General features: G+C 38.3%; 3 protein-coding genes, 1 long non-coding RNA gene and 2 pseudogenes across 4 annotated transcripts; all 6 read left to right on the top strand.

Annotated features, from left to right (window-relative positions):
* The first annotated feature begins 4 nt into the window (after positions 1–4).
* On the top strand, positions 5–2197 carry LOC125480158 (heat shock cognate 70 kDa protein-like). The gene is made up of 2 exons (XM_048590617.1): positions 5–382; positions 701–2197. Exons 1-2 carry the CDS (start codon positions 49–51, stop codon positions 2077–2079), a joined length of 1713 nt encoding a protein of 570 aa, XP_048446574.1. The 5' UTR covers positions 5–48; the 3' UTR covers positions 2080–2197.
* A 5781-nt stretch (positions 2198–7978) lies between these two features.
* LOC103935325 (heat shock cognate 70 kDa protein-like) lies at positions 7979–10143 on the top strand. Its single transcript, XM_009345090.3, has 2 exons — positions 7979–8360; positions 8667–10143. The coding sequence occupies exons 1-2, from the start codon at positions 8141–8143 to the stop codon at positions 10022–10024; spliced, it is 1578 nt and encodes a 525-aa protein (XP_009343365.2). The 5' UTR covers positions 7979–8140; the 3' UTR covers positions 10025–10143.
* Positions 10144–11542: 1399 nt separating this feature from the next.
* LOC103935315 (heat shock cognate 70 kDa protein) lies at positions 11543–13822 on the top strand. The gene is made up of 2 exons (XM_009345080.3): positions 11543–12023; positions 12322–13822. Exons 1-2 carry the CDS (start codon positions 11813–11815, stop codon positions 13695–13697), a joined length of 1587 nt encoding a protein of 528 aa, XP_009343355.1. The 5' UTR covers positions 11543–11812; the 3' UTR covers positions 13698–13822.
* A 2580-nt stretch (positions 13823–16402) lies between these two features.
* On the top strand, positions 16403–22534 carry LOC103935306 (annotated as a pseudogene).
* LOC108866246 lies at positions 20275–21107 on the top strand. The gene is made up of 3 exons (XR_001952071.2): positions 20275–20311; positions 20579–20641; positions 20997–21107. It is a non-coding gene; the product is annotated as an uncharacterized LOC108866246 (long non-coding RNA).
* A 1111-nt stretch (positions 22535–23645) lies between the features above and the next one.
* LOC103935297 lies at positions 23646–27860 on the top strand (annotated as a pseudogene).
* Positions 27861–27999: the final 139 nt, after the last annotated feature.

Below are 27999 nucleotides of genomic sequence, written 5' to 3' on the forward strand. Positions count from 1 at the left end.
GAACCAAAAAGTGTCCAAAAGAAAAAGGATAACCTCTCAGACCGCTCTATGTTCCCCATAATATCTTCTACTTTCAAGCATATATATTATCTTGATCTTCTTTCTCTGCTTCCATTCATTTCTCTTCTTAGTACTATTCTTCTTCCAGTTTCTCAACTTAGAATGGCGGGAAAAGACGAAGCTGCAGGTCATGCAATCGGGATCGACCTGGGGACAACCTACTCGTGTGTGGCGGTGTGGCGGTATGATCATGTAGAAATCATAGTGAACGATCAGGGCAACAGGACGACTCCATCTTATGTTGCTTTCACCAATACTGAGCGATTGATAGGTGATGGTGCATTCAACCAGGTCATAAAAAACCCAACCAACACCATCTTCGGTATGTTCATCTCTTCCTGTATGTATCCATCTACATATATACCATTTTCCCATTAATTTATTTTTCAAATTAGTTTTTCTTTTTCTCTGAGTATTTATAACAGTATTTGAAGTTATAAAATGTGGGGTGTTGATGATAAGTTATAATTTAGATAATGATTTTGATGATAATTAAAAAGGTGTAGTACATTTACGGTAGAGTGAAAGAATTTGGGATGGTTACAACACCGTTTGTTGAACAATATGCTTTTATTTCAATCATATGACCTATTTCTTTGTTAGTTTTGGTTGTGTTTCTAATTCTGTCCTCAATTTGCAGACGCGAAAAGGATAATCGGTAGGAGGTTCACAGATGAATGTGTTCAAAACGATATAAAGCATTGGCCTTTTAAGGTCATTGGAGGTCCTTCTGACAAGCCAATGATTGTCGTCGCATACAAGGGTGTAGAGAAACAATTTGCTGCTGAAGAAATCTCATCTATGATTCTTGTGAAAATGCGGGAGATTGCTGAGGCTTACCTTGGTTCAACTGTGAAAAATTCAGTTATCACAGTCCCTGCTTACTTTACCGACTCACAGCGACAGGCTACGAAAGAGGCAGGTGCTAGTGCTGGCCTAAATGTGATGCGCATCATCAATGAGCCAACTGCTGCAGCCATTGCTTATGGGCTTGACTGGAAGGCCGGTTGGTATAGCAAGAGAAATGTGATGATATTTGATTTGGGGGGGGGAACCTTGGATGTTTCGCTACTTACCATAGCTGACAGTGTCTTTGAAGTGAAGGCCACCGCTGGAGACACTCATCTTGGAGGTGAAGATTTCGATAACAGAATGGTCAACCACTGTGCTGAGCAATTCAAGAGGAAGTATAACGTGGACGTTGGTGGAAACTTCAAGGCTCTTAGGAGGTTAAAAAATGCATGTGAGAAGGCAAAGAGGAGGCTTTCATTTATGTCCGAGACTGACATTGACATTGACTGTTTGCATCAGGGTGTTGATTTTTGTTTAACTATTACCCGTGCTAAATTTGAGCAACTCAACATGGATTTCTTCAGCAAGTGCATGGAGCCTGTGAAGAAGTGTCTGGAAGATGCTAACATGGACATAAGCAGCGTCCATGATGTTGTTCTTGCTGGTGGCTCTTCTAGAATTCCCAAGGTGCAGCAGCTTTTGCAGGACGTTTTCAAGGGAAAGGAGCTTTGCAAGGGCATCAATCCGGATGAGGCAGTGGCCTATGGTGCCGCTGTTCAAGCTACTGTCTTGAGTGGTGGCAATCTAACTGGAAAGCTTGGGGACTTCGCACTGGTGGATGTCACCCCTCTCTCACTTGGGGTGGAGGCTTATTGTGAACTTCAAGAAGATATCATGATGTCAGTTGTGATTCCAAGAAACACTAGAATACCTGTCAAAATAATCAAAAAAGGTTTTTCTACGCGCTTTGACAACCAACAGAATGTTAGGTGTCCCGTTTATGAGGGTGAGAGTAGAATGGCAAGAGATAATAACCATTTGGGAGAATTTGAACTCAATGACATTCCTCCAGCTCCCAGGCATGTTCCTAAATTTGATGTTTGCTTTGAGATTGATGAAAATGGCATCCTGCATGTCTCTGCTGAGGATACGTCCACCGGCCAAAAGAAGGGTCTCACATTCAACTGTGACAGAAGAACTTGTGAAGGAATCGAGGCAGTGATTTAAAAGTCAGTTGACTTTAATTAGGACTGGTCTTTACTTGAATTATGGCTAAATCAGACATGAATAGAACATTGGATTCCAGGGGAAACATAATTTCTATGACGATGTTCTCTATTTACTCCATACGCGCACTCACATTGAGCTCTGTTAATGCGTTATTTCTCATCATCATTCATCCTCCTGACTCTTACATATAAAACTGGATGAACCTTTAACAAACAATGAACCAATAAATCTCGACACTGATTGCATTCCGCTGGGGGACATCCAGCTGCTAAAAATAAACATTTTTAAGCCTACCTGCATTCCGATCGGTTGTTCTTCTTTGAGTTTTCACGCTGAGAATGTCAAGAAGAAGAAGAATTCTCCCAATCTTCCAAAGCTGCCTTACGAAGTCATCTAAGCTGAAGAATTCTCGGACGAGTACTTTATTTAGCTACCGAGATCTGTGCTAGGTTTCTATGTGCAAGTCCATTTCCACTCTCAATACGTGCAACTAATTTGCCGTTTTGTTTCCTGTTCATAGCTCAGTACACAGATAAATGCTGAGTTTAATTTAAATATAAAGTTGTAAAGTTATCTCAGAAAAAATATAACAAAGAAGGTAAAGTTAAAAGGTAGTAAAGGTCAAGTTAAAAAGTAATAAACGTGGATTAATTGTAACGGTTTAAATATGATATAAAAAATTTGTATTATTTATAAATGTTTGTTAATTATAAATTCAAAATTAGGATATAAAAAATAATAATAAAATTTTTTAAAAAACGTATAAGAAAAGATTAAAATTTCTCCTTTTTTACCTTTTGTTGACCGGTATCACCATTCTCTTTTTTACCTTTGCGAAGCCACAATTTCTATCCCAATATGCGGCTTGAACAACCTGGACGCACCCGGGCCTCGCAGAACGTGGTGGGCAACGTCAACTTATCAATCGAAGGGACCTCCGATGTCTGTAACGGCGCGGCGAGACGGACAGGGGTTCAGGCGGTCGAAAGAGAATCGTGCGGAATGGGTGGAGGGGGCGACGTTGAGGCGCCCGAGGAGGAGCGAAGGCGGAATCCGGCCGGTTACGCCGTTGATGGCGAAGTCTGAAGATTGAAGGTGTGAATCCATATCGAATAGGTCGCCTGCAAAAAAAAATTCTGTGTTTTTTTTCTTTCCATTTATTTTTTTTCCTTGGGGGAGAGGAGTAGAGCGGAGAACTACTCGTGTGAGGGAGTGGGTTGTGGTTTTGGTGGTGAAGGGAGGGCGGACGGCCGGAGGGCTGAAGGAGGGTGACGATGAATCGAACTGGAGAACTCATTGCCGCCCCTTTTATTCTGGGTTTTTTCTCTTTCAAAATTTTATTTTCTTCTCAGGAGAGAGTAGGAGAGTAGATAACCACCCGTGTGGGGGAGTGGGTTGTGGTTTTGGTGGTGAAGGGAGGGGGGGGACAGACGGAGGGCCGAAGGAGGTAGGGGATGAATTGCATAAATTGCTCAACAAAGCAGATGAAGTTCTGCGATTGTTTTTGTTTTTATTTTTTTTAAGTTCTAAAATAAAAATACTTTTAATTACTTAAATGGATTTTTTCAACTTTTTTTTTGTGGGCCTTATAACTGTTATATCAACATTTAATAGAAAAATTAATGGAAAAGTTGACGAAAGTTTGACATTGTAAATTAATTGTAAGTTAATGTATGACATTGTAATATTTAAAAATTTTGATATGCGATTGTGATGCGATCCATAATTGAGATAATTGTTTGTAATTTACCTTATTTCTAATTTTGAATGAATCTAAACCAAAATTTTGTTGGCACTCTATAAAAAAAAATTATCGTGTATTAGGAAGGAAAGTGATTTTTGACTAGTTTTATTTTCTTCATGGACACTCCTAAATCAAATAAGAATCAAGAGACAAAAGTATAAAAATACGAGAGCAGGAAAAAAAAAAAAAATCAAAACAAGAACCTAAAAATCACTACCCTTATATAAACACAAAGAAAAAAAAAAGTTGAAAGTCATGGGTCCGCTAATATGGTACATGAGTAGCAGCTCCTAATTCTTTATGCTATTTTGGGGAACAAATTAAACTCATGATTTCTCTTAAAACAGAAACGATGGCAATGCAGACACAGGGTCCTAATCAATCTGTCTTGTTTCTAAAAATTAAAAGTGTATTTCATCTATGGACAAGAAATCGGAACAAACTTTGGTTCCAAAGGCCAGGACCCGGCACGCAGACACAGAGACCTTGATGGTGCTGAGGAAGCAAAGATGGGAACATTAATGCTTCCTCCAAAACTGCCCGGATTATTACTATTGTATTGAGGGTCCTGATCCTTGTCATACTGGTTACGTCTTTCGTGCTCCTTGCCACCATTACTCAGGAAGTAAACAAGCTCAGGCTACAAAAAAAGCAGGTGCCTCTGCTGGCCTAAATGTAATGCGTAATCATCAGTGAGCCGACTGCTGCAGCGATTGCTTATGGACTTGGCAAGAAGTCTGGCTGGTATATATAGGAAAAGAAATGTGATGATATTTAAATTGGGTTGTGGTACTTTGGCCGTTTCACTACTAACCATAGTGTATAGCGTTTGTGAAGTAAAGGTCACTGCTTTAGACATACTCATCTCCGATGTGAAGGCTTTGATAAGAAAATAGTGAATAATTGTGCTGAACAAACAAAAGGAAATATAAAGTCGACATTAGTGGAAAATGCTTGTGGGAAGGCAAAGAGGAGGCTTTGATATATGCTTGAGACTGACATTGACATTGTTGGAGGGGAAGAAGCTGTGGAAGGGCATTTATCCAGATGAAGCTGTGGCGTATGGTTCAGCTGTTCAAGCTGCCATGTTGAGTGAGAATAATTAAAATGGGAAGCTTCAAGACTTTCCACTCTTGGATGTCATCCCTCTATTACTTGGGGTGGAGACAACTCAGACAAGGTGGGAAACTGGTTCTGACGATAAACATTTCATGCTAGTTGTGATCCCAAGAAACACCAGAGTTCCGATAAAAGAGAACGTTACTTTGTTTACTTCGGTTGACAACCAAGCTGTGGCCAGATTTTCAATTTATGAGGGCGAGAGTTCATCAACCTTAAATAATTACTTTTTTGGGTGGATTTCACATCCATGACATTCCTCCTGCTCCTGCCAGAGCTACTAAATTCAAACTTTGCTTTGATATTGATGAAAATGGTGTCCCTGAGTGTCTCTGCGGAGGACATGTCCACCGGCCAAAAGAAGGTGATTACATTCAACTGTGACAGAATAGCTTGTGTAAGAAAAGTTCATTTCTAATTTTTTCTATGGTCGAGCTTCTTACTCATGCTCTGGTGATCTCATCCAACCTCTCTGTTACTCCGTTATGACAGAGCCGTCGGAACAATAACAGAAAGTATGAGAATAATAAAATAATTCTAATGATGATAATCATAAAGAAATCACAATGCTAATTGTGTACAAGATTAATGTAAACAACTAAAAAGAAAGTAATAATGACTACAAACTTGGAGATTGAGGCTTGCACAAATGCGATGCCCTAAAGACAAAATTTCGCTCTTGTGCTTGTAGTTCAGTAGGCATCCGTCTCCTAGGATTCAAAAATCTATAATACGAAGTCGAAGCACTGCAATTTTTAGACTCTCAAGACACGATTGGAATTTGGCAAAGAAAGAATGAGAAAAACAGAATCCGGAAACTCCTCCTGATGCATATCTCACAGCTATACCGACTTGGGTTTATATAAAACTAAGACACTGATTGACGAAGAGATGAAAACATACATCTATTAGACGACACCATTTACTAAGGAAATGCACTTATCTGTGTAGAGTAATCTTTTCAATTTGAAAAGGTCCATACACAATGTATTGCCACTTTGTATAAGACGGCACCAATTGGATAACATATCCATTTGATACAAACGGTTAAGAATTTTTCATTAGAAAAAGAGCTTCTCATCCATCCTCCTGATTTCAACTTGGAAATTGCAACTTCATGCTATGTTGTTTGTGTAACATATGAACTAGTAAATATATATGTGACTGGGCATAAAACCACAGTTGTTCTACCATTTCTCAGCTGGCAGGTGATAATGTTCCTCTGCACGCTCCGATAAAGCTTATTTTTCTGTCTACCAATTTTCCAAAGCTGCTTTAAAAAGTCATCGAATCAGAAGAATTCTCGGAGGAGTACGTAACTACTGAGAGCTGTGCTAGGTTTCTATGTGCAACAGTGCAAGTCCACTTCCGCTTTCTGTATGTGTAACTAATTTGCCGTTTTGTTTTCTGTTCATAGTTCAGTACACAAATAAATGTTAAACTCTGGATACTAGCTATCATTTGTCGCAGTTTTGTAGAACTAAATAAAGTTGTAAAGTTTTCTCATATGAAAAGAAGGTAAAGTTATAAGGTAGCAAAGGTAGTAAAGAAGGTAAAGTTGTAAATGTAGTAAAGACAAAGTGACGTAACACGAAGTTGAAGAAATACAAGTGTAATTCTTTGAAGAATCAATAGTCTGGAATCCACCAAATTGAATAGAAATACTAAGGGCCTGTTTGGTATTCTACTTGAATCTAACTTTTTTAACTCAAAAACAATTTTCAAGTTTTAGGTCTTAAAAACTTGTTTGGTATAACTATTTAAAAAAACTGAATTCAAAACTAACTCAAAAATATAATCTATTATCTAAAAACATAAAAAATGAGTTTTTAGAATTTTTAAATTTAAACTTACTCCTTTCTTTTCACTCCCTCCTCCCCACATTCCAAATCTATCTCTCTCTTTTCTTTTTTCTCCTCTTTTCTTTTTTTCACCTTTTTCGTCTCTCTTCCAATCTGCTGTTTTCATTCTCTCAATTCTTTCTCCCACTCTTCTTTCTCTTTATCTCATCTGATCCTCTCTCTTCTTTCCCTTTCCTTCAATCATCTCTTACTTTCTTTCCTCCTCTCTCATCTTTCTCCCTCTCATAATACTCCCTCTTTTTAGATCTCTTTTGTCTAGTTTAAGTCGTAAGATTTTTAATGTGCTTGTATTACGGGGGTGGTACACCACGTCATTATATATGTGGAGACATTTGAAAAATAAAATGTCTCTCCACATAAATGATAACATGTAATGTACCACCCTGCATTTCGGACACATTGAAATATTTCCCATTAATTTGGCATAAACAGCCAACAGAAAATAAAATTTGGGAACATATTGGATTCCAAGGTTTTTTGCACAAGAAGTTAGACAAGCAAAACATAAATGATTGTTCGTTCCCAAGCATAACATAAATGAAGAAGATTACTTAATGAAGAAGATTACAAGATTACTTAATGAAGAAGGTTACAACTTACTATACATGGCTTCTTTATATTTGGAACTTAATGAACCAAAAGTGTCCAAAGAAAAAGAATAACCTCTCAGGCCGCTCTATGTTCCCCATAATATCTTCTACCTTCAAGCACATAGATTATCTTGATCTTCTTACTCTGCTGCCTAAGAGAAGGGGGTGGACTAAGCGGCACAATGAGCTAACAATAATGTGGTTCAAATTCATTTTTTATGAGAATCAAACCCAAAACCTCTCACGCCAAATTTGTATTAAGCACTTCAAATTCAAATTTTGTGCTTTGGCATTGATGAACCTTAATTTGGCATAAACAACGAACTAAATATAAATTGTTGCTTCCTGCACAACTATTTAGACAGAAAAAAGATAAATGATTCCACATTTCCCAAGTATAAATTAATTCCCCAGCCAAATTCATCTCCCTATTACTCTCTCTGCAACAGTTTTTCTTCTGCTTTATACTTACTGTACATTGCTTCTTTAAATTTGGAACTTAATAAAGAAGATTACTTCATGAAGAAGATTACAACTTACTGTACATTGCTTCTTAATTTAAATTTGGAAATTAATGAACCCAAAGTGTACCCAAAAGAAAGAGAATAAAGAATCAAAAGTGTCCTATGTTCCCCATAATATCTTCTATTTTCAAGCACATAATATTCTCTTTTATCTTCTTTCTCTGCTACCATTCAATTCTCTTCTTTAGTACCATTCTTCTTCCAGTTTCTTAGCTTAGAATGGCGGGAAAAGACAAAGCTGAAGGTCATGCAATCGGGATCGACCTGGGGACAACCTACTCGTGTGTGGCCGTGTGGCAGTATGATCATGTAGAAATCATAGTGAACGATCAGGGTTACAGGACAACTCCATCTCACGTTGCCTTCACTGATGCCGAAATACTGGTTGGTGATGCTGCATTTAACCAACTCATCAGAAACCCTTCCAACTCCATCTTTGGTAAGGTTCTTCCCACTCGTACTTTCCAAATTGATAATCAGCTTTTCTAAAACGATAATTACACATATTGTGTTATTTTAATAAAAGAGGCTGCAAGATTTGTCTTAATTTTGTTATGGTGATCTTAATGAGAGGCTTAAGATTGATGCTTAAGAAGTCATAGTCGAACTACAATGATAGTATTAATGTTTGCACCAGTTTTCTGATTCAAATTATTGTTATTCTATACAATTTTTTTTCACAATTTTTTATTATTATTTTAATTTGTTAGATTAATTGTTTTCTAATTGTGGCACCAATTTTTAGATGCAAAGCGGTTAATTGGTAGAAGATTTAGTGACGCATGTGTTCAAGATGATATTAAGTTGTGGCCTTTCAAGGTCATTGAAGGTCCTCATGATAAGCCTACGATTGTGGTCACTCACAAGGGCCAAGAGAAGCAGTTTTCTGCTGAAGAAATCTCATCCATGCTTTTGGGAAAGATGCGAGAGATTGCTGAGGCCTTCCTCGGCTCAACTGTTAAGAATGCGGTCATCACAGTCCCTGCTTACTTCAGTGACTCACAGCGTCAGGCTACAAAAAATGCAGCTATCAGTGCCGGCCTAAAGGTGTCGCGTATCATCAATGAACCAACTGCTGCAGCCATTGCTTATGGCCTTGACAAGAAGGCTGGCTGGTACAGCAAGAGAAATGTTATGATGTTTGATTTCGGTGGCGGTACTTTAGATGTGTCACTAGTTACCATTAGTTGCGGCGTGTTTGATGTGAAAGCCACTGCTGGGGATACTCACCTTGGAGGTGAAGACCTAGATAACAGAATGGTGAAGTACTGTGTCGAGCAATTCAAGAGGAAGGATAATTTAGACGTGACTGGAAACTCCAAAGCACTAAGGAGGTTAAAAAATAGTTGTGAGAAAGCAAAGAGGAGACTTTCATTTACGTCTTCAACAGACATTGAAATTGACTGTTTGCATGAAGGTAGTGATTTTTATACTACTATTACTCGGGCAAAATTTGAAGAACTCAACAGGGATTTCTTTATCAAGTGTATGGAACCGGTGAACAAGTGTTTGGAGGATGCTAAAATGGACGTAAGCAGCATCCACGATGTTGTTCTTGTTGGTGGCTCTTCGAGAATTCCTAAGGTGCAAGAACTCTTACAAAATGTCTTCAAGGGTAAGGAGCTTTGCAAAGGCATTAATCCGGATGAGGCAGTGGCTTACGGTGCTGCTGCTCAGGCTGCAGTCCTGAATAGGAAGGGAAATGAAAAGATTCAAGACCTCACTTTGTTGGATGTCACGCCGCTATCACTCGGGGTGGAGACTGGGCGTGAACGGGACATGACTGTTGTGATACCAAGAAACACTAAAATGCCCGTCAAGAGGAATTATACTGTTACCACTCGGCATGACAACCAAGCAGTTGTTAGATTTGCGGTTTATGAGGGCGAGAGTACAACAACAGTGAATAATTACTTTCTGGGTGATTTTAGGCTCAAAGACATTCCTCCAGTTCCGAGGGGTGTTCCTAAATTCAATATTGTCTTTGATATTGATTCCAATGGGATTCTGAACGTATCAGCTGAAGACGTGTTGACCGGCCAGAAGAAGGGGATAACTCTCACCAATGACACAACTTGTGAGGGAATTGAAAGAATAATGTAAGAAAGAATCTTATGCCATGCTAAAGACTCAAACAGGATTTGTTTTATTTATACGTGCCTACTGTGTAATTTATCTTGATAAAATGGTTCTTATGTTAATTTTGAATTCGTGGTTTCACACGTTTATCCTTTATTTATATACCAATAATAAGTAGGGTTTTAATCATCCGAAAAAAAAAAATTTGAAATAATGACCTAATCCTTCATCTAACAAACAATGCACAAAATCAATACAATCATTTACACACTCTAATAGAGATGCATCCGATCAGGGATGGAACCAGGATCTAAAATACAGGAGGGCCGAAGCATAAATCTATAAGTAAAACATACAAAATTTCAGCAAATATATAAGCCTTTGGAAAAGTTGTGGAGGGACATGGCCACTGCAGGCTCAATATCGGTCCACTCCTGCATCCTATCAATATATGTCAGATTCACTTGTATACGAGTGTGTGTTGACAAGTGTATCAATTTTGTGTATTCAAAGAAAAGAAAAAGTAACATTTTACGAAAATTTATACAACCAACATGTTTTGGGACCTAGATGAAGCCAATATGTGATTCATATTCCTATCTCCACTCGGTTTGAGTTGTGTAATTAAAGGAGTTGCAATTGATAAGTTTAACCGTAGAAATTTGTTCTTTTTGTTTTCTCGGTTTCGCGCTTTGGCATGGATGAACCTTTAACAAACATTTAACCATAACTATCGGTTGTTCTTCTTTGAGTTTTAGCGCTGAGAATGCTGAGAATGTTAGGAGAAGAAGAACTCTCTCAATTTTCCAAAGCTGCCTTACAAAGTCATCGAAACAGAAGAATTCTCGGAGGAGTACTTTGCTTAGCTACTGAGATATGTGCTAGCTTTCTATCTGCAAGTCCAGCTCTACTTTCAATATGCGCAACAACTGTTCTAAAAACCCTCTCCTAGCGCCGCCTAGGTCCCGTCTAGACACTAGACGGTTGGTCATCGTCCCGATTAATGTCTAGGCATTTGAAAATTAAGAAAGGGCCTATAGACATACTGAGGCGCCCGCCTAGACCGCCTAGGCACCCGTCCAGACCCGCTTAGGCATCGACTCACTTAGGCAAAAAATAGATAACTTTTATTTTGCATTTTATTTTTTTTAATAAATTGTAAGAGACTTGTCAAATACTTAACTGAGCACACATTATATGCTTGTTCCTCATGTTTTCATTATGTTCCAATACTTCATAATATATGTGTCATTCTATTTTGTAATTTATGATAAAATTATATATATTTTAAGTATAAACATACACTTATTTACATGAAATATAATGAATTTAGTTAAATCTGCCTAGGCGCGAGACCCCAACTCGTCGCCGGACTAGTGTCTTTTAGAAGCTTGTGCACAACTAAGATGTAAAGTTCTCTCAGGAAAAAAAAAAAAAAAGAGGTAAAGTTAAAAGGTAGTAAAGGTAAAGGTCTAAAGTAGTCCTTATCATTTATGCTTTTGTTTTTCGGTAATCGACTAATCGTTATCGTTTGTACTTGGTTGCTGCGTAATTTGTCATAAAACAGGAAACAGAAAATAAATTTTGGAGACTTATTGCATTCCAACGTTTTTTGCACAAAACTTTGGAAAAGCAAAAGATAAATGATTCTTCGCTCCCAAGTTAGATCTAACATAAGAAAGACACCACTCTGAACTCTTTCGCTTCCCCAATAAACTAGCCTGACTCACTCTCTCTAGTCCCTCCCTATTACTCTCACTGAAAACATTTTTCTTCTCTGCTCTTCTTCTTTATCGTGTTCCCGTGCAGAGAATGGCAGGAAAAGAAGGCCACGCAATCGGGATTGATCTGGGGACAACGTACTCGTGTGTCGCAGTGTGGGAGCACGACCGTGTGGAAATCATAGTGAATGATCAGGGTAACAGGACCACTCCATCTTGTGTTGCCTTCACTGAGACTGAGCGATTTGTTGGTGATTCAGCCATCAACCAAATCATCAGGAACCCCACCAACTCCATTTTTGGTTAGCTCCTCGTTTATTGCTATTAATTTAACAGTAATTAATTTCGGACAGGTTCATGTAAAATGCTTATATGCTTATTTCTTATGGTCATGCTAATAATAGAATTTTTTTTTTTTAATACAATAAAAAGCAGTAAGTATGAACATTATGAAGTTGAATTATAACCATCGCTGCAGTGTATTTGTCGTTAAGGTGAGTTATTCATTAAATATTCGAATAACTCATCTTACTGACCAACATAGAAATTGTTCTTTCTTTCTTGGAATTTTTTTTTTTTAAATTAATCATTTATTTGCAGATGCAAAGAGGTTAATTGGTAGGAGATTCAGTGATGCCACTGTTCAAAGTGATTTGAAGCTCTGGCCTTTTAAAGTTACTGAAGGTCCTGGCGGCAAGCCCTTGATTGTGGTTACCCACGAGGGACAAGAGAAACATTTTGCTGCCGAAGAAATTTCAGCCATGGTTCTATCGAAAATGCGGGAGATTGCTGAGGCCTACCTCAACTCCACTGTGAAGAATGCAGTTGTCACTGTCCCTGCTTACTTCAATGATTCACAGCGTCAGGCTACAAAAAATGCTGGCAACACTGCAGGCCTAAATGTGATGCGTATCATCAACGAACCAACTGCTGCGGCAATTGCTTACGGCATTGACAGGAAGGCTGGTTGGTATAGCAAGAGAAATGTGATGATATTTGATTTAGGTGGTGGTACTTTAGATGTTTCACTACTTACCATAGGTGATGGTGTGTTTGAAGTGAAAGCCACGGCTGGAGACACTCACCTTGGAGGAGAAGACTTCGATAACAAAATGGTGGACTTTTGTGTTGAGCAATTCAAGAAGAAGCATAATTTGGACGTGAGTGGAAACTCTAAAGCACTAAGGAGGTTAAGAAACGCATGTGAGAAAGCAAAGAGGAGGCTTTCGTTTACTTCAGCCACTGACATTGAAATCGACTGTTTGTATGAGGGAACTGATTTCTATACAACTATTACTCGTGCCAAATTTGAGCAACTGAATATAGATTTCTTTAACAAGTGTCTGGAGCCAGTCGAGAAGTGTTTGAAGGATGCCAATATGGAAGTAAGCAGTGTCCATGATGTTGTTCTTGCCGGTGGATCTTCTAGAATTCCCAAAGTGCAGCAACTATTGCAGGATGTGTTCAAGGGGAAGCAGTTGTGCAAGAGTATCAATCCCGATGAGGCAATTGCGTATGGTGCCGCTGTTCAAGCTGCAGTCTTGAGTGGGAATGGAAATGAGAAGCTTCAAGACTTCACTCTCTTGGATGTCATGCCTCTGTCACTTGGGGTTGAGACAATGGAAGACTATTGTGAGACATTCATGAATGTGGTGATTCCAAGAAACAGCAGGATTCCCATCAAGAGGAACACAACTACAGTTACTCGCTATGACAATCAAGTGTCCGTCAATTTCCCCATTTACGAGGGTGAGAGTACAAACACCAAAAATAATAATTTTCTGGGTCAATTTAGGCTCGAGGGTATTCCTCCAGCTCCAAAGGGCGCTGCTAAATTCGATATTTGGTTCAGTATTGATGCCAACGGTATTCTAAATGTCTCTGCTGAGGATAAGTCTACCGGCCAGAGGAAAGGGATTACAATCATGAGTGATAAAGACATAAGGAGCTCAGAAGGAATTGAGGCGGTGAACTAATTAAGAAGCCTAGTCCTAGAACTGAATTAGGACATATATTATAAAATCAGCTTTACGTTTTAATTTTTGGAGGAGTTGTTTATCTTTATTGGAATATAGATGTTGGACAAAGCTTCCGCAGAAAACATGGAGTTGGTACTCAGGAGAAACATACATGAACTAGTGAACTTTGGGCCCATTTGATATCCTTATGCGAATCTTTGGGCCCTTTTGATATCTTTACGGAAACTTGTTACATAAGAAAACATGCAATGCAAACGATTACATAACATAAAAGGATCATCTCCGGATCCTCTCTAGATCCTCTTTATGGGGATCCAGGGATCAATAAATTATGTCCGTTTATCATACATCGTGCGATTAGAAATCATTTTAAATTTACAATTTAAAATTAAATATAAATAGTACCTAACGAAAATTGACTACACGATGTGCAATGAACATGCATGATTGATTGATCTCCTAGATCCCCACAAAGAGGATCCGGAGGGGATCCTTTTCCACATAAATACAGCTGCAAATAGTGTTATGAATTTTCACCATTTCACTGACCAAATTGGAGTTGTTCTCCCATGGGCGGACTATTGGATGGACCGAGGCTACATCATGTCTTGTCGAGAATGAATCATACATTGTTAGGAAGATAGACCTTGCATATGCTTGTAAAAAGTTTGGTTACTTTTCATATTATCAAGTGGTTTTATGGTAGAACCCAACTTTTTCACGTCTCACGCCTGAAGGCTCACTTCCACTTCCCGAGCAAATGTCCCACCAACAAACTCCAATGTTCTCCACCACCAAACCACCCCTTTCGGAACACCATTTGACCAAAAGAAAGGGATTACAATCAACAGTGACAGAAGAACTTTAGGATTGACAAGATGAGGTAAGAAATGATAATTTGCGGCATACATTATTGTGGATGCAAATTTTCGCCGTCTTCTTCTTAGACGAAAATGCATCTACAAAATGATAATACCTAAGATTAAGGCCAAAAGCTTCACGGACCCACGATGAATAGGGGGGCTTTGGCCGAAGAATCTCCGATGCCAAAGTTAGAATTTAAAAGAAAATGTGTTTGAGAATTTTTGGGAGAAAATGAACCAAGGATTTTAGTGGAGATATGGGGCTATTTATAGGGATGTGGACAGCCCTATTTGGAGAAATAGGGACCGGCCACTTATGGTGGTAATTGGAATGTAATTGGCAATTAATCAATTAATTTGCTAATTAATCAATTAATTTGCTAATTAATTCCAATTTGAAAAGAATAATTAGGAGTTAACTTGTGGGGAGAATTTGATGAGGATTGATGATAGGATTTTGAATAAATACCATTTTGATCACCTTTGACCTTGATTAAGCCGTTATTGTTTGTTGCTTGCGCGTGGAAATTTGAGTATGCCTCAAGGGTAATTTTGTCCTTTTTATCCAAAAATCCACATGTCACCTTTGTAATTTTCTTGATTATTTTTAGCTCCATAATTATGAAATCAATTTGATACTCTACATGATTAGCAGCGAGTTCGGATGGTTTTGTTTAGGCCAGGTGAGCCGGAGCCTCCAACGCGCTAACCCTGGTTGTGTTGCTTTGGGCTTATCTTGCTTGTCATGCATCATAACATCGTTTTGATATGCTGGTTGTTTTTGTTCTGAAAGAAATCATGTGTTGAGTTCTGTGATCTTGCTACAGCTCAGTGCGCGAGACGGGTTTAATGAAAAATTTGACATAGATAAACAACTGATGTGTTATGTTTGCTCGGTTTCATGAAATTTCTTGAGTCATTACAAGATTGGGATTCTTTTTCTTCTTTAGTACGTTGGAAGTCAGACTCCATGATGTTTGTTGCAAGACAACAGAAATGGTTATGTTACTGTTCTGTAGGATCGATGATACTACTGTGAGAAGATTTAGCAACTGCCGATAATCAAATCCAAATCTTTATAAAACAAAATGTCAATTTTATAAATTATGTTTTATATGACTTTATTTTGTATCTACTTTTGAAAATTAAGTTTGTTCAGGCATCCAATCTGCTGTATGTGTGCATAAGAACATAATTCGTTGAGCTCGATCAAGCACATTGTAAAAGCTCAAACAAATCGACGAAATAGATTAATTTTTCCGTTTGGCAATTGAATGAAGAAGATTACTTAACTAAATCCAAATCACTTTTTTTTTTAATTATCTAGTCTTATTAGATTTGGAACTTAATGAAGAAGGTTACAACTTACTGTTGCTTCTTTAATTTTGGAACCAAAAGTGTCCAAAAGAAAAATACTATTATTCCAAAAAGTGTCCAAAAGAAAATGAATAACCTTTCAGACCGCTCTATGTTCCTTATAAGAGTAATGTTATTCATACTATATTTTTATACCATATTTTTATACCACGTTAGTTAACATCTGATGTGGACAATCACATCATTTGAAAAATTTGCAAAACCCAAGTCAAGGAATAAGAAAGACTCCTCGTATACTATAATTATCATTTAATTAACTAGTTTTTTTTAATTATTAGTTTATTAAATAATAAACTAAATTTAAAATCTGATTAATTCAAATGATGTGGCTGTTCATATCAAATACCACCTAAGATAGTATGAAAATGTGGTAAAAAACATGGTATGAATAGCATACCTAATATTTTCTACTTTCAATCACATATATTCTCTTCATCTTCTTATTCTGCTACCATTCAGTTCTCTTCTTAGTACTATTCTTCTTCCAGTTTCTCAGCTTAGAATGGCGGGAAAAGACGAAGCTGCAGGTCATGCAATCGGGAACGACCTGGGGACAACCTACTCGTGTGTGGCGGTCTGGCAGTATGATCATGTGGAAATCATAGTGAGCGATCAGGGCAACAGGACCACACCATCTTATGTTGCTTTCACAAATACTGAGCGATTGATTGGCGATGGTGCATTCAACCAGGTCATCAAAAACCCAACCAACACCATCTTCAGTATATTCATCTCTTCCTGTATGTATCCATCTACATATATACCATTTTCCCATTAATTTATTTCTCAAATTAGTTTTTCTTTTTCTCTGAATATTTATAATAGTATTTGAAGTTAAAAAATGTGGGGTGTTGATGATAAGTTATAATTTAGATTATGATTTTGATGATAATTAAAAAGGTGTAGTACATTTACAGTAAAGTGAAAAGAATTTGGGATTGTTACGACACCGTTTGTTTAACAATATGCCTCTATTTCAATCATATGACCTATTTCTTTGTTAGTTTTGGTTGTTGGGTTGTGTTTCTAATTCTATCTCAATTTGCAGACACGAAAAGGATAATCGGTAGGAGGTTCACAGATGAATGTGTTCAAAACAATATAAAGCATTGGCCTTTTAAGGTCATTGGAGGTCCTTCTGACAAGCCAATGATTGTCGTCACATACAAGGGTGTAGAGAAACAATTTTCTGCTGAAGAAATCTCATCTATGATTCTTGTGAAAATGCGGGAGATTGCTGAGGCCTACCTTGCTGTGAAAAATTTAGTTATCACAGTCCCTGCTTTCTTTAACGACTCACAGCGACAGGCTACGAAAAAGGCAGGTGCTACTGCTGGCCTAAATGTGATTCGCATCATTAATGAGCCGACTGCTGCCACTACAAGAAAAATGGCCTTTGGGCACAAAATTAGGGACACGAATGAGGTGTTTGTGTTTGTTTAAACACCAATAAGGTGGAACAGTGCTCATTTGGTAATGGCCACCATGACTTGTGCGCAATGTCAAGAAAAGTGGACACAAACACATTATTGGGCACATAACCATGACTTTGGTGCCGTTAATGTCAGCAATGGAATTTTTTTTATTAATTTGCAATGACACCATAAATATAATTGTGTCCTATAATTTAATATATTTAAAGTAAAAGTAGATTTTTTGTGCCCTTTGTTTAAAATAATGTTTTAAACAAAATAAGAAACCATTTTCCTCAATCTTCACGCCTCTCTATCCTTATTCCTTCATTCCGCCTCTCTGTTTCCCCTTTCAACCCAGCCTCTCCTCAATTCCTCCGCCTCTCCTCTCTCTCTGGCGCTCCCATTCCGAGCCTCTCTTCAACCCTAGGCTCTCTCCCTCTCTCTCTCTCTCTCTATTTTTGCCAAATTTTTCTGTTTCCCTCTCTGTGTCTCCCTCGCCTCTCATCTCAATTCTCAAGTCGGAGTTCACATCTCACGCAGAAACAGAATTTGCAAATCTTTCCCCTTCAAATTTCACACACACTGCGAATCGGTGGGTCTCAACTCAAGTCTTCAGTCGAGTTCACAAATCCTCAAACTCTGCAAATCCATCTCCTTCACACAGAATCTACAAATCAGTCGGCCTCAACTCTCATCTCATCCCGAGTTCCCCTTCAGTTCAATGCCTGTATAATGGGATTCTTTCCTCTCCACTTCGTTCCAGGTAAAATGGTAACAATTTAGAACTTGTATTGGTTAATTTAGTTAATAATTTGTGATTAATTTTAGGGTTAGGGTTAGGGTTAGGGTTCGTTTGAAACACAAGGGAACTGAGCGTTTTTCTCTTTTGGGTAATCAAAAGGGGATTTGATCTGATTCAGATTCAAACATACCCATTTTTGCTTCGAATGGGAAATGACCTGCTGTCACTTCGAATAGGTTTATACTGGAAGGTGATTGGCTGTTTTTATGAATTAACAAGTATTGAGTTGTATATGTACTAATTAATGTATTAACCAATGGTATATTTGGCTTTGGAAAGCTGTTATTCAGCTATTTCATGGCACAATAATTAATTGGAAGGCTGTTATTCCATTTTGCTCAAATTTGTTCATATTTCTCGTTGATTGTACAATTCAGGTTGATTGTTCATAATTGTGACTTGTCACTATGAACGCATTTGTACAATTCAGGTTGATTGTACAACGAGTGGGTTTTCGTATTTGTACAGTAGGCAATGATTCTTTAAGGAAGTTGAACTGGTAAAGTAATTTAGTTTAGGAAATAAAGCATGAATTGGTACTGGTAGTAGTATGTATAATGTATTAATGAACTTACAATCTAGTCTTAGAAAGCAAATGAACTGGCATTGGTTGTACTTTGATATGTTGTCAAATTGCTATGGTACTGGAAGTGGCAAATGGTTTATTTGTTCGAGTCTCTTCCGATTTTTCTCCTAATCTTCCCTTTATAGTTAATTTTATTTCCAGCTAGCTTTTGTATGCTCTAATCAATTTGCTTGATATGATGCTGTTAATTTCCAACTAGCTTCCATCTAAAATTTCCCCGACAAGAACTTCCATACGTCCTAATCCAAAGAAGCACAAGAAAGCACAAACCTTGCAAAGGGCTTCTACAACAAACAGGGGATTATGATATTAACCTTCAGAGCTATTGTATTTACTTACCTGATTTTTCTTTTTATATACTTGATTAAGACATTTTGAATTTGCAGGTTCTGAAAGATGCTGAGATAGCCTTACTCCATGGCAGATCTGGAACTTCTAGGTATTGATTTTAATTAACTCTATTTTTTGGTGTCATTTTCGACTGATTGTGGGAATGGTTTTGAATTCGACTATGTTTGTTTTGATGACTATATTATGAATCTGTATCTATTTCACTACGTAATGAATGTGTATGTAATGAATATTGTAGTCTGTTAGCCGATGGGTCTTTTATTCACTAACATCAAGCAAAGGGTTATGTCAGTCGGTTTCAACAGGTTTTTGCCATGGTCGCTCTCAATAGCAGTAATTCCAGTTGGTCAATTTCTTTGGTCTGTTACATAACTTAAAAGGATAGGAAACTTATCTAGTCTCTGCTTGAATACTGGAATCAAAATGAAGATGGTAATATTTATCTATAACGAATCTGATCATTGAGCAACTAGCCATGTAACCTTGTGCAAAGTCTTATGGGACTGAACAACCTAGTAATGCATTTTTAATTTTTTAATGTTTGAAAGTTTTTTGGTCCTTGAACATCACTGGAAATATGTGGTAGTTTCCCCTCTTGTTGGTTGTGTGAACTGCTTTATGGAAAATCTTAGAAGTTTTGTTTGTTTTTTATCTTGCTTGAAAATGTATTTTTTATGTGGAGCACTTGTAGTTTCCCCTATTAATCTTCTGCTTCCATTGTTCATTGTTTTGGATGGTGGAGTTGTTAAATAAGAATCATCTTTAAGCAGGTGGTGGAAAGGCCCCTAAAGCAAATATGAGTCCTCCCACAGATGGTACAGATATATCTTTTATTCTTTATCCCTTCATTTTCTTTTCTCTTGTAAACTATCTGTTTTTTCTTTATCTTTGAATTTATATGTATATGTACGTACAGATGTATGTATGTATATGTACGTACAGATGTATGTATGTATGTGTATCTACTACACTGAATTCGCAGGCTTTTAGTTTGTTTAAGTGCTGAATTTTTGTAAATCTGCATTTTCAAATGCTGAATTTTTTTTACCTAAACTTTGTTTCCCTCTTTTCCCATACAGGTTGCTCTGCTTGGGTGCAGTTTTAAGCGCATTGAAAATGGAGGGGAAATTGATGCCAGTGCACCTTGGGACTACGCTGAGATTCAGATTTTTCCATCCCGACTACGCTGAGATTCAGATTTTTCCATCCCAGAACAGGTTAGGTTTTCGCCTTCCAGTAAATTTTATTCTTTTAAGGGTATATGTTTTCTCCTCTGTTGTATTGGATTATAAAAGTTTGTTCTTTCTGTATATGCTACACTAAGTGCATTATTATTTCCCGTTGGTGATTCCTTTTGTCTGGTTATTCCATTGGAGAGTAACTACATTTTTTTTTTTGTGTATTAGAATTGATAAGTTACCTTTCCTCTCTTCGGACTTATAATAAATTGATAAATTATAATGATTTTTCATATTGTTGTATAGTTCCCTACCGAGTGGAAGCACGAAAGACATTATCAAAGCTGAAAGCTACTTGATTATAAGCAGGTTAGATTTCAAAAAACTTATTTATTAGCTTGTGCTTGCCTGGTTATTTGTTTTTTTACTTATTCTTTGCTCTTTTCTTCAATTTGGCTGGTTGTTGCATTATGCTGCGAAGAGTATATCTTTGTACTATTATAATTAGGACTAGTGTAACAACTTGCTATTTAGCTACTCTCTTATATAAGAAATCGTTAAAGTTTATGGTATGTGTATTTAGGCAATGATTGAAAAATATTTATGTATTTTGGTTGGCGTTTCTGTCGAAACTTTGCTACATAGTCTTTGAAAAGAAAGTAGCAATGCATCAGCATCGCTGCTTTTACTGCTCGATAGATTTCTCACTCATGTTCATTTTCAGAGGCTGGAGCAGGGGCTGAAGGTTGTTTGCGGTGGTTGAGGGTTGTCTGGCATGCGAGGAACTCGAGAGTAATGGTATTTGTTAGGTTCTTAGATTTAGTTAATAGTTTTTTATGGAATAAAAAATGTATTACGAATTATTTTCATTATATGTATGAATAATTTCTTATTGATGGTATTACTGTTTGAATATATTTTTTTATATATATTTATTCTATTGGGCACAATAACAAACTTGTGCTAACGAAAAAGTCATCTAACATGGTGTCAGAAAAAGGCACAAAAAACCCTTATTTGTGCTGAGCCTTTTGGGCAGCAAAGAACATATTGTGCCCTTTGACAAATGGTGACGCCCATAGAGGGCACAGACGCAAAGTTAGTAGCTGCATTGTTGCCATTCGTCTATGAGCACAATTTTTGGTGCTTATTGGCCTCAAAGGGCACAGATAATTTATTGTGTGCAGTGCTCATGTTTCTTGTAGTGTGCAGCCATTGCCTATGGGCTTGACACGAAGGCCGGTTGGTATAGCAAGAGAAATGTGATGATATTTGATTTTTTTTTTGGGGGGGGCGGGGGTGGGCGGGGAACCTTGGATGTTTCGTTACTTACCATAGCTGACAGTGTCTTTGAAGTGAAGGCTACCGCTGGGGACACTCATCTTGGAGGTGAAGATTTGGCTAACAGAATGGTCAACCCCTGTGCTGAGCAATTCAAGAGGAAGTATAACGTGGACGTTGGTGGAAACTTAAAGGCTCTTAGGAGGTTAAAAATGCATGTGAGAAGGCAAAGAGGAGGCTTTCATTTATGTCCGAGACTGACATTGACATTGACTGTTTGCATCAGGGTGTTGATTTTTGTTTAACTATTACCCGGTGCTAAATTGGAGCAACTCAACATGGATTTCTTCAGCAAGTGCATGGAGCCTGTGAAGAAGTGTCTGGAAGATGCTACCATGGACATAAGCAGCGTCCATGATGTTGTTCTTGCTGGTGGCTCTTCTAGAATTCCCAAGGTGCAGCAGCTTTTGCAGGAGGTTTTCAAGGGAAAGGAGCTTTGCAAGGGCATCAATCCGGATGAGGCAGTGGCCTATGGTGCCGCTGTTCAAGCTACTGTCTTGAGTGGTGGGAATCTAACTGGAAAGCTTGGGGACAGTTAGATTCCCAAGCTTGGGGACTTCTCACTTGGGGTGCAGGCTCGTCGAGAACATATCATGGCAGTTGTGATTCCAAGAAACACTAGAACACCGGTCAAAAATAATCGAAAGTTGTACTACTTGCTATTACAACCAACGGAATGCTAGGTTTCCTATATATGAGGGTGAGAGTAGAATGGCAAGAGATAATAACTATTTAGGCGAATTTACACTCAATGACATTCCTCCAGCTCCGAGGGGTGTTCCTAAATTTGAAGTTTGCTTTGATATTGATGAAAATAGCATCCTGCATGTTTCTGCTGAGGACATGTCCACCGGCCAAAAGAAGGGGCTCACATTCAACTGTGACAGAAGAACTTGTGAAGGAATTGAGACATTGATTTAAAAGTCAGTTTGATTGATGCAGGAAACATTATTTTCTCGCATGCTATAGACCAAAATATATTGTATTAACCATATTTCCTATCTCACTGGGTTTGCTTTAGTCCTAATATTGACTTCAATCTAAGCTTTTACTAGGCTTTTAATAAGACTGGCCTTTACTTGAATTATGGCTCACGCAGACATGAATAGCACATTGGATTCAAGGGGAAACATAATTTATTTGAGGATGTTCCCTACTTAAAAACTTTGCTTTATCATTGTATGGTTTGTATGACACGTCCTAATCTCGATACTCCCAAAATACCAGGATAGACACGTGCTGGCCGACATCCAAGGTGACGAAAGTCATTTATTGAGTGTAAATGTTGAAAACAAGGGGTAGATAAGGCTTATAAATATAAAAGAATAATGAATATGTATTTAAGGAACGCGTTCAGAGCATACAACTAACTAGAACACTAAAAAAAATAATATAAAATTGAATGAAACAAAGGAGTGGGTCCTGCACCGAGAGGACTCGAAGATGCCGATGCAGAAGTGCTTGGACGCAAGGATTGTATGCCTTGATTCTAAGTCCTGAAGGGAGCGCAAAACAAACATGAGTGGACCAAGTTGATATATATATATAATAAAACAGTTATCAACGTACTAACCCTCAGGTTTTATGAAAACACATATATATCATGATAAACATAGGTTTTCCGAAACCTAGCATGCCTTGCAATGTGTCAAATCATAACTTGTATATATAATAATCACTAGTGAATGTCCGATAACCCCCAAGCCCCATGCCGACTCTCCGTCCCTATGCTAAATAGCCAGAGGAAACACACTCCAAGCCCTATGCAAACACCAAACTGTTGCCCGGGACGGACCGAAATCTATCCCTACATCCCGTAGTGGAAAAGACCACTAGGTAAGTACAAAACCAGTGAACATACATATATTGAAAAACAACTTCATAGTATAAAGTCATCCATCATCTATACTATAAAGAAGTGTTCTAAACATGTTCTAAATATCATATCTTCATCCATCGGATATTCTATAAGAACACGGGTTATAGGAAAAATAGTAATAATTCAAACGAGCCTCAGTAAGCATGTTATCTCATAAAACGTTTCATAAAACATAGTCATCAAATCATACTTTCCATGTATGCATTTCTACTATCAAAACATGCATTTTTAGAAGGGGTCCACTCACAGTACTTTGCAGCCGAAGAGCCACGCAATTAGCGAAGATGGAAACACCATAGTTAATTGCCCCTAAGCACATAAATGGTATCTTTAGTCAAACTCTATTCAAATGATTGAATTTGGGAAAACGGACTTCAAAAACAAGTTCAGGACGTCGAAGTTAACCTAGGAGGGGTCCTGCACGAAAACTCAAAAAGGCAACGATCAAAGTCAAAGTCAACGGATCCAGGTCAAGGGTTTTGGGTTGGGCCGGGTTAGGCCTAAAGGGTTTAGACCTAATGGGTTTTAGGGTTTAAATAAATGGGTTTAGGGTTAACGGGCCGAATGCCTTAAAAGGAACGGCCCAAAGGCCTTTAAATTAACAAAATAAAAGGAAATAAAAGGGTTGGGTTGGGCTGCCCAGGATTTTGGGCTTGGCAGGAAGGCCCGAAGGCCTGGGAGGTTTCTTGGGTTGGGTTTCACGCCGGAGAAGAAGGCCGGAATTTGGCTGGAATTTAGACAAATGTTGAACGTCCATAACTTTGTTTGGCTGGAAAACGCCTCGAAAGCCTTGAACGTCACCGGAAGCTGGCTAAGATTCAAATGAATATAACTTCTTCAATACTCAACGAAATTAGGTGAAACAAAAAGGAAAGTTGTAGTACTTAGTGAGACGAAGAGATTGATACCTTGCACGCCTGCTAACTCGTCATGGTTTGACGGGAAATTGCCTCGAAAGTGGCTGTGCTTGCTGGAAACTGGGGAAATGTCTCCGAGGTGGTTTCTTCGTGGTTTGACATCTAAAATGTGTACAAAAGTTTAGTCAACAACTAATGACGAGGGAAGGATTAATTCAAAGGTCTAGAACCTTACACTCACGTCGAGGAATCGATAACTGGTGTCGAACAAGGCAGCTCAGCCGCGGTGATGCAGTTGCAGAGTTGAGAGATTGAAGCGGGAGAGTCTAAGAGTGATAAGGAACATCCCACAGGTGATGGTGGCATCTGATGGTCGTCTCCAAAGCACCATCTCGGTGCTAGCCATGAAAGAAGGGAGAGAAGAGACTTGCGAGGAGGAGAGAACTGAGATAGAGAAGAGAGAGAGAGTTGTGAGGAGTGAGGGAAAAAGAGAACTCGGGGAGAGAATAGTGAGGATGAGAGATAGGACAGGGGACCGGGGACAAACAAATCAGGGGTGGGCCCCTTGGGCACCCTAAAAATCATTTTTAAAAGGAAAATATCTCCAAAGTTGGTGAAAATACAAAAATACCCTTTTTGTTCTGTAAATCACAGGACGGGTTGTTACATTGTACATGGCAATTGGATAGTAAAGACGATTGCAAAACATAATTATTAACAGAATATTAACTCCGTATGCTCACTGGTGCTGAGCATCTCTGTTAATGCGTTATTTCTTATGATCATGCATCCTCCTGGTTTTTACTTATAAATCTGTTCTTTGTGTAACACACACTAGTAAATACAAATGATCATGCTTATACGTGTCTATGGTATGTGACTGAGTCTTCTGCAGACTTTGATTCAAGCTCACTCTCTGGCCGAATGGCTCCTGGAAGAAGTCATCGAGGGAGAAAAATTTTTCGGAGGAGTGACTACCAAGATGTGTGCCAGATTTTAATGTGCTATTCCATTTCCAAAAGTAGAATCCCACCTATCTAACTAGCCATCTTTCAGTCCGTACGGATGTCAATATGTGCATCTAATTTGCATTTTTTTTTCTTTCTGTTTAATACTATTGGTCTCCTTTGTATGTTGGGCATTTTCTTTTCTCTTTTTCTTGTACCGCTGGACTAGCCAAAGTCAGTCTCCCTATTACTCTCTCTGTAACAGTTTTTCTCCTTTATGCTTGCTGTACATTAATTGTTTTTTTAATTGGAACTTAATGAAGAAGATTACAACTTAATGAACCAAAAGTGTCCAAAAGAAAAAGAATCATGAACCAAAAAGTGTCCAAAAGAAAAAGAATAATGAACCAAAAGTGTCCTATGTTCCCCACAATACTTCTACTTTCAAGCACAAATGTTCTCTTGATCTTCTTTCTTTCTTACCATTCAATTCTCTTCTTTAGTACTATTCTTCTTCCAGTTTCTCAGCTTCGAATGGCGGGAAAAGACAATGCCGCAGGTCATGCAATCGGGATCGACCTGGGGTCAACCTACTCGTGTGTGGCCGTGTGGCAGTATCATGATGTAGAAATTATAGTGAACGATCAGGGTTACAGGACAACTCCAATCACGTTGCCTTCACTGATGCCGAAATAGTACTGGTTGGTGATGCTGCATTTAACCAGCTCATCAGAAACCCTTCCAACTCCATCTTTGGTAAGGTTCTTCCCACTTCTTTTCCAAATTGGAAATCAGCTTTTCTCAATCGTTAATGACACATATTGCATTGTTCTAATAAAAGAGGCTAAAAGGTTTGTCTTAATTTTGTTATGGTGATCTTAATGGGAAGCTTAAGATTGATGCTTGAGAAATCATAGTCGGACTACAGTGATAGTATTAATGTTGCACCAAATTTGTTCACAAAGTTCTTTTTAAGATTGATGCTTGGAAATCAGTTGTCTGATTCAAATTATTGTTATTCTATACAAATTTGTTCACAAAGTTCTTTTTAATTATTTTACTTTGTTAGATTTGTTTTCTAATTGTGGCACCAATTTTTAGATGCAAAGCGATTAATTGGTAGAAGATTTAGTGACGCATGTGTTCAGGATGATATTAAGTTGTGGCCTTTCAAGGTCATTGAAGGTCCTCATGATAAGCTACGATTGTGGTCACTCACAAGGCCCAAGAGAGGCAGTTTGCTGCTGAAGAAATCTCATCAATGGTTTTGGGAAAGATGCGAGAGATTGCTGAGGCCTTCCTTGGCTCAACTGTTAAGAGTGCGGTCGTCACATTCCCTGCTTACTTCAGTGACTCACAGCGTCAGGCTACAAAAAATGCAGCTGTCAGTGCCGGCCTAAAGGTGCTGCGTGTCATCAATGAACCAACTGCTGCAGCCATTGCTTATGGCCTTGACAAGAAGGCTGGCTGGTACAGCAAGAGAAATGTTATGCTGTTTGATTTCGGTGGCGGTATTTTAGATGTGTCGCTAGTTACCATTAGTTGCGGCGTGTTTGATGTGAAAGCCACTGCTGGGGATACTCACCTTGCAGGTGAAGACCTAGATAACAGAATGGTGAATTACTGTGTGGAGCAATTCAAGGGGAAGGATAACTTAGACGTGACTGGAAACTCCAAAGCACTTAGGAGGTTAAAAAATAGTTGTGAGAAACCAAAGTGGAGACTTTCATTCACGTCTTCAACCGACATTGAAATTGACTGTTTGCATGAGGGTAATGATTTTTATAAAACTATTACTCGGGCCAAATTTGAAGAACTCAATAGGGATTTCTTTGATCAAGTGTATGAAGCCGGTGAACAAGTGTTTGGAGGATGCTAAATTGGACGTAAGCAGCATCCACGATGTTGTTCTTGTTGGTGGCTCTTCGAGAATTCCTAAGGTGCAAGAACTCTTACAAAATGTCTTCAAGGGTAAGGAGCTTTGCCAAAGCATTAATCCGGATGAGGCAGTGGCTTACGGTGCTGCTGCTCAGGCTGCAGTCCTGAATGGGAAGGGAAATGAAAAGCTTCAAGACCTCACTTTGTTGGATGTCACGCTGCTATCGCTCGGGGTGGAGACTGGGCGTGAACGGGACATGACTGTTGTGATACCAAGAAACACTAAAATGCCCGTCAAGAGGAATTATACTGTTACCACTCGGCACAACAACCAAGCAGTTGTTAGATTTGCGGTTTATGAGGGCGAGAGTACAACAACAGTGAATAATTACTTTCTGGGTGATTTTAGGCTCAAAGACATTCCTCCAGCTCCGAGGGGTGTTCCTAAATTCAATATTGTCTTTGATATTGATTCCAATGGGATTCTGAACGTATCTGCTGAGGACATGTTGACTGGCCAGAAGAAGGGGATAACTCTCACCAATGTCACAACTTGTGAGGGAATTGAAAGAATAATATAAGAAAGAATCTTATGCCATGCTACAGACTGAAACAGAATTTGTTTTACTTATGCGTGCCTACTGTGTAATTTATATTGATAAAATGGTTCTGAATTCGTGCTTTTACACGTTTACTCTTTATTTATATACCTATAACAATTAGGGTTTTAATCTTCCAAAATAAAAAATTAATAATTAGGGTTTTTGAAACAATGACCTAATCCTTCATCTAACAAACAAAGCACAAAACCAGTACATTTACACT

Source organism: the organism of the source record quoted next, unplaced genomic scaffold, assembly GCF_019419815.1.
Source record: "Pyrus x bretschneideri cultivar Hongxiangsu unplaced genomic scaffold, Pyrus_bretschneideri_v1 Contig32, whole genome shotgun sequence".
In the NCBI taxonomy this organism is placed as follows: Eukaryota; Viridiplantae; Streptophyta; class Magnoliopsida; order Rosales; family Rosaceae; genus Pyrus; species Pyrus x bretschneideri.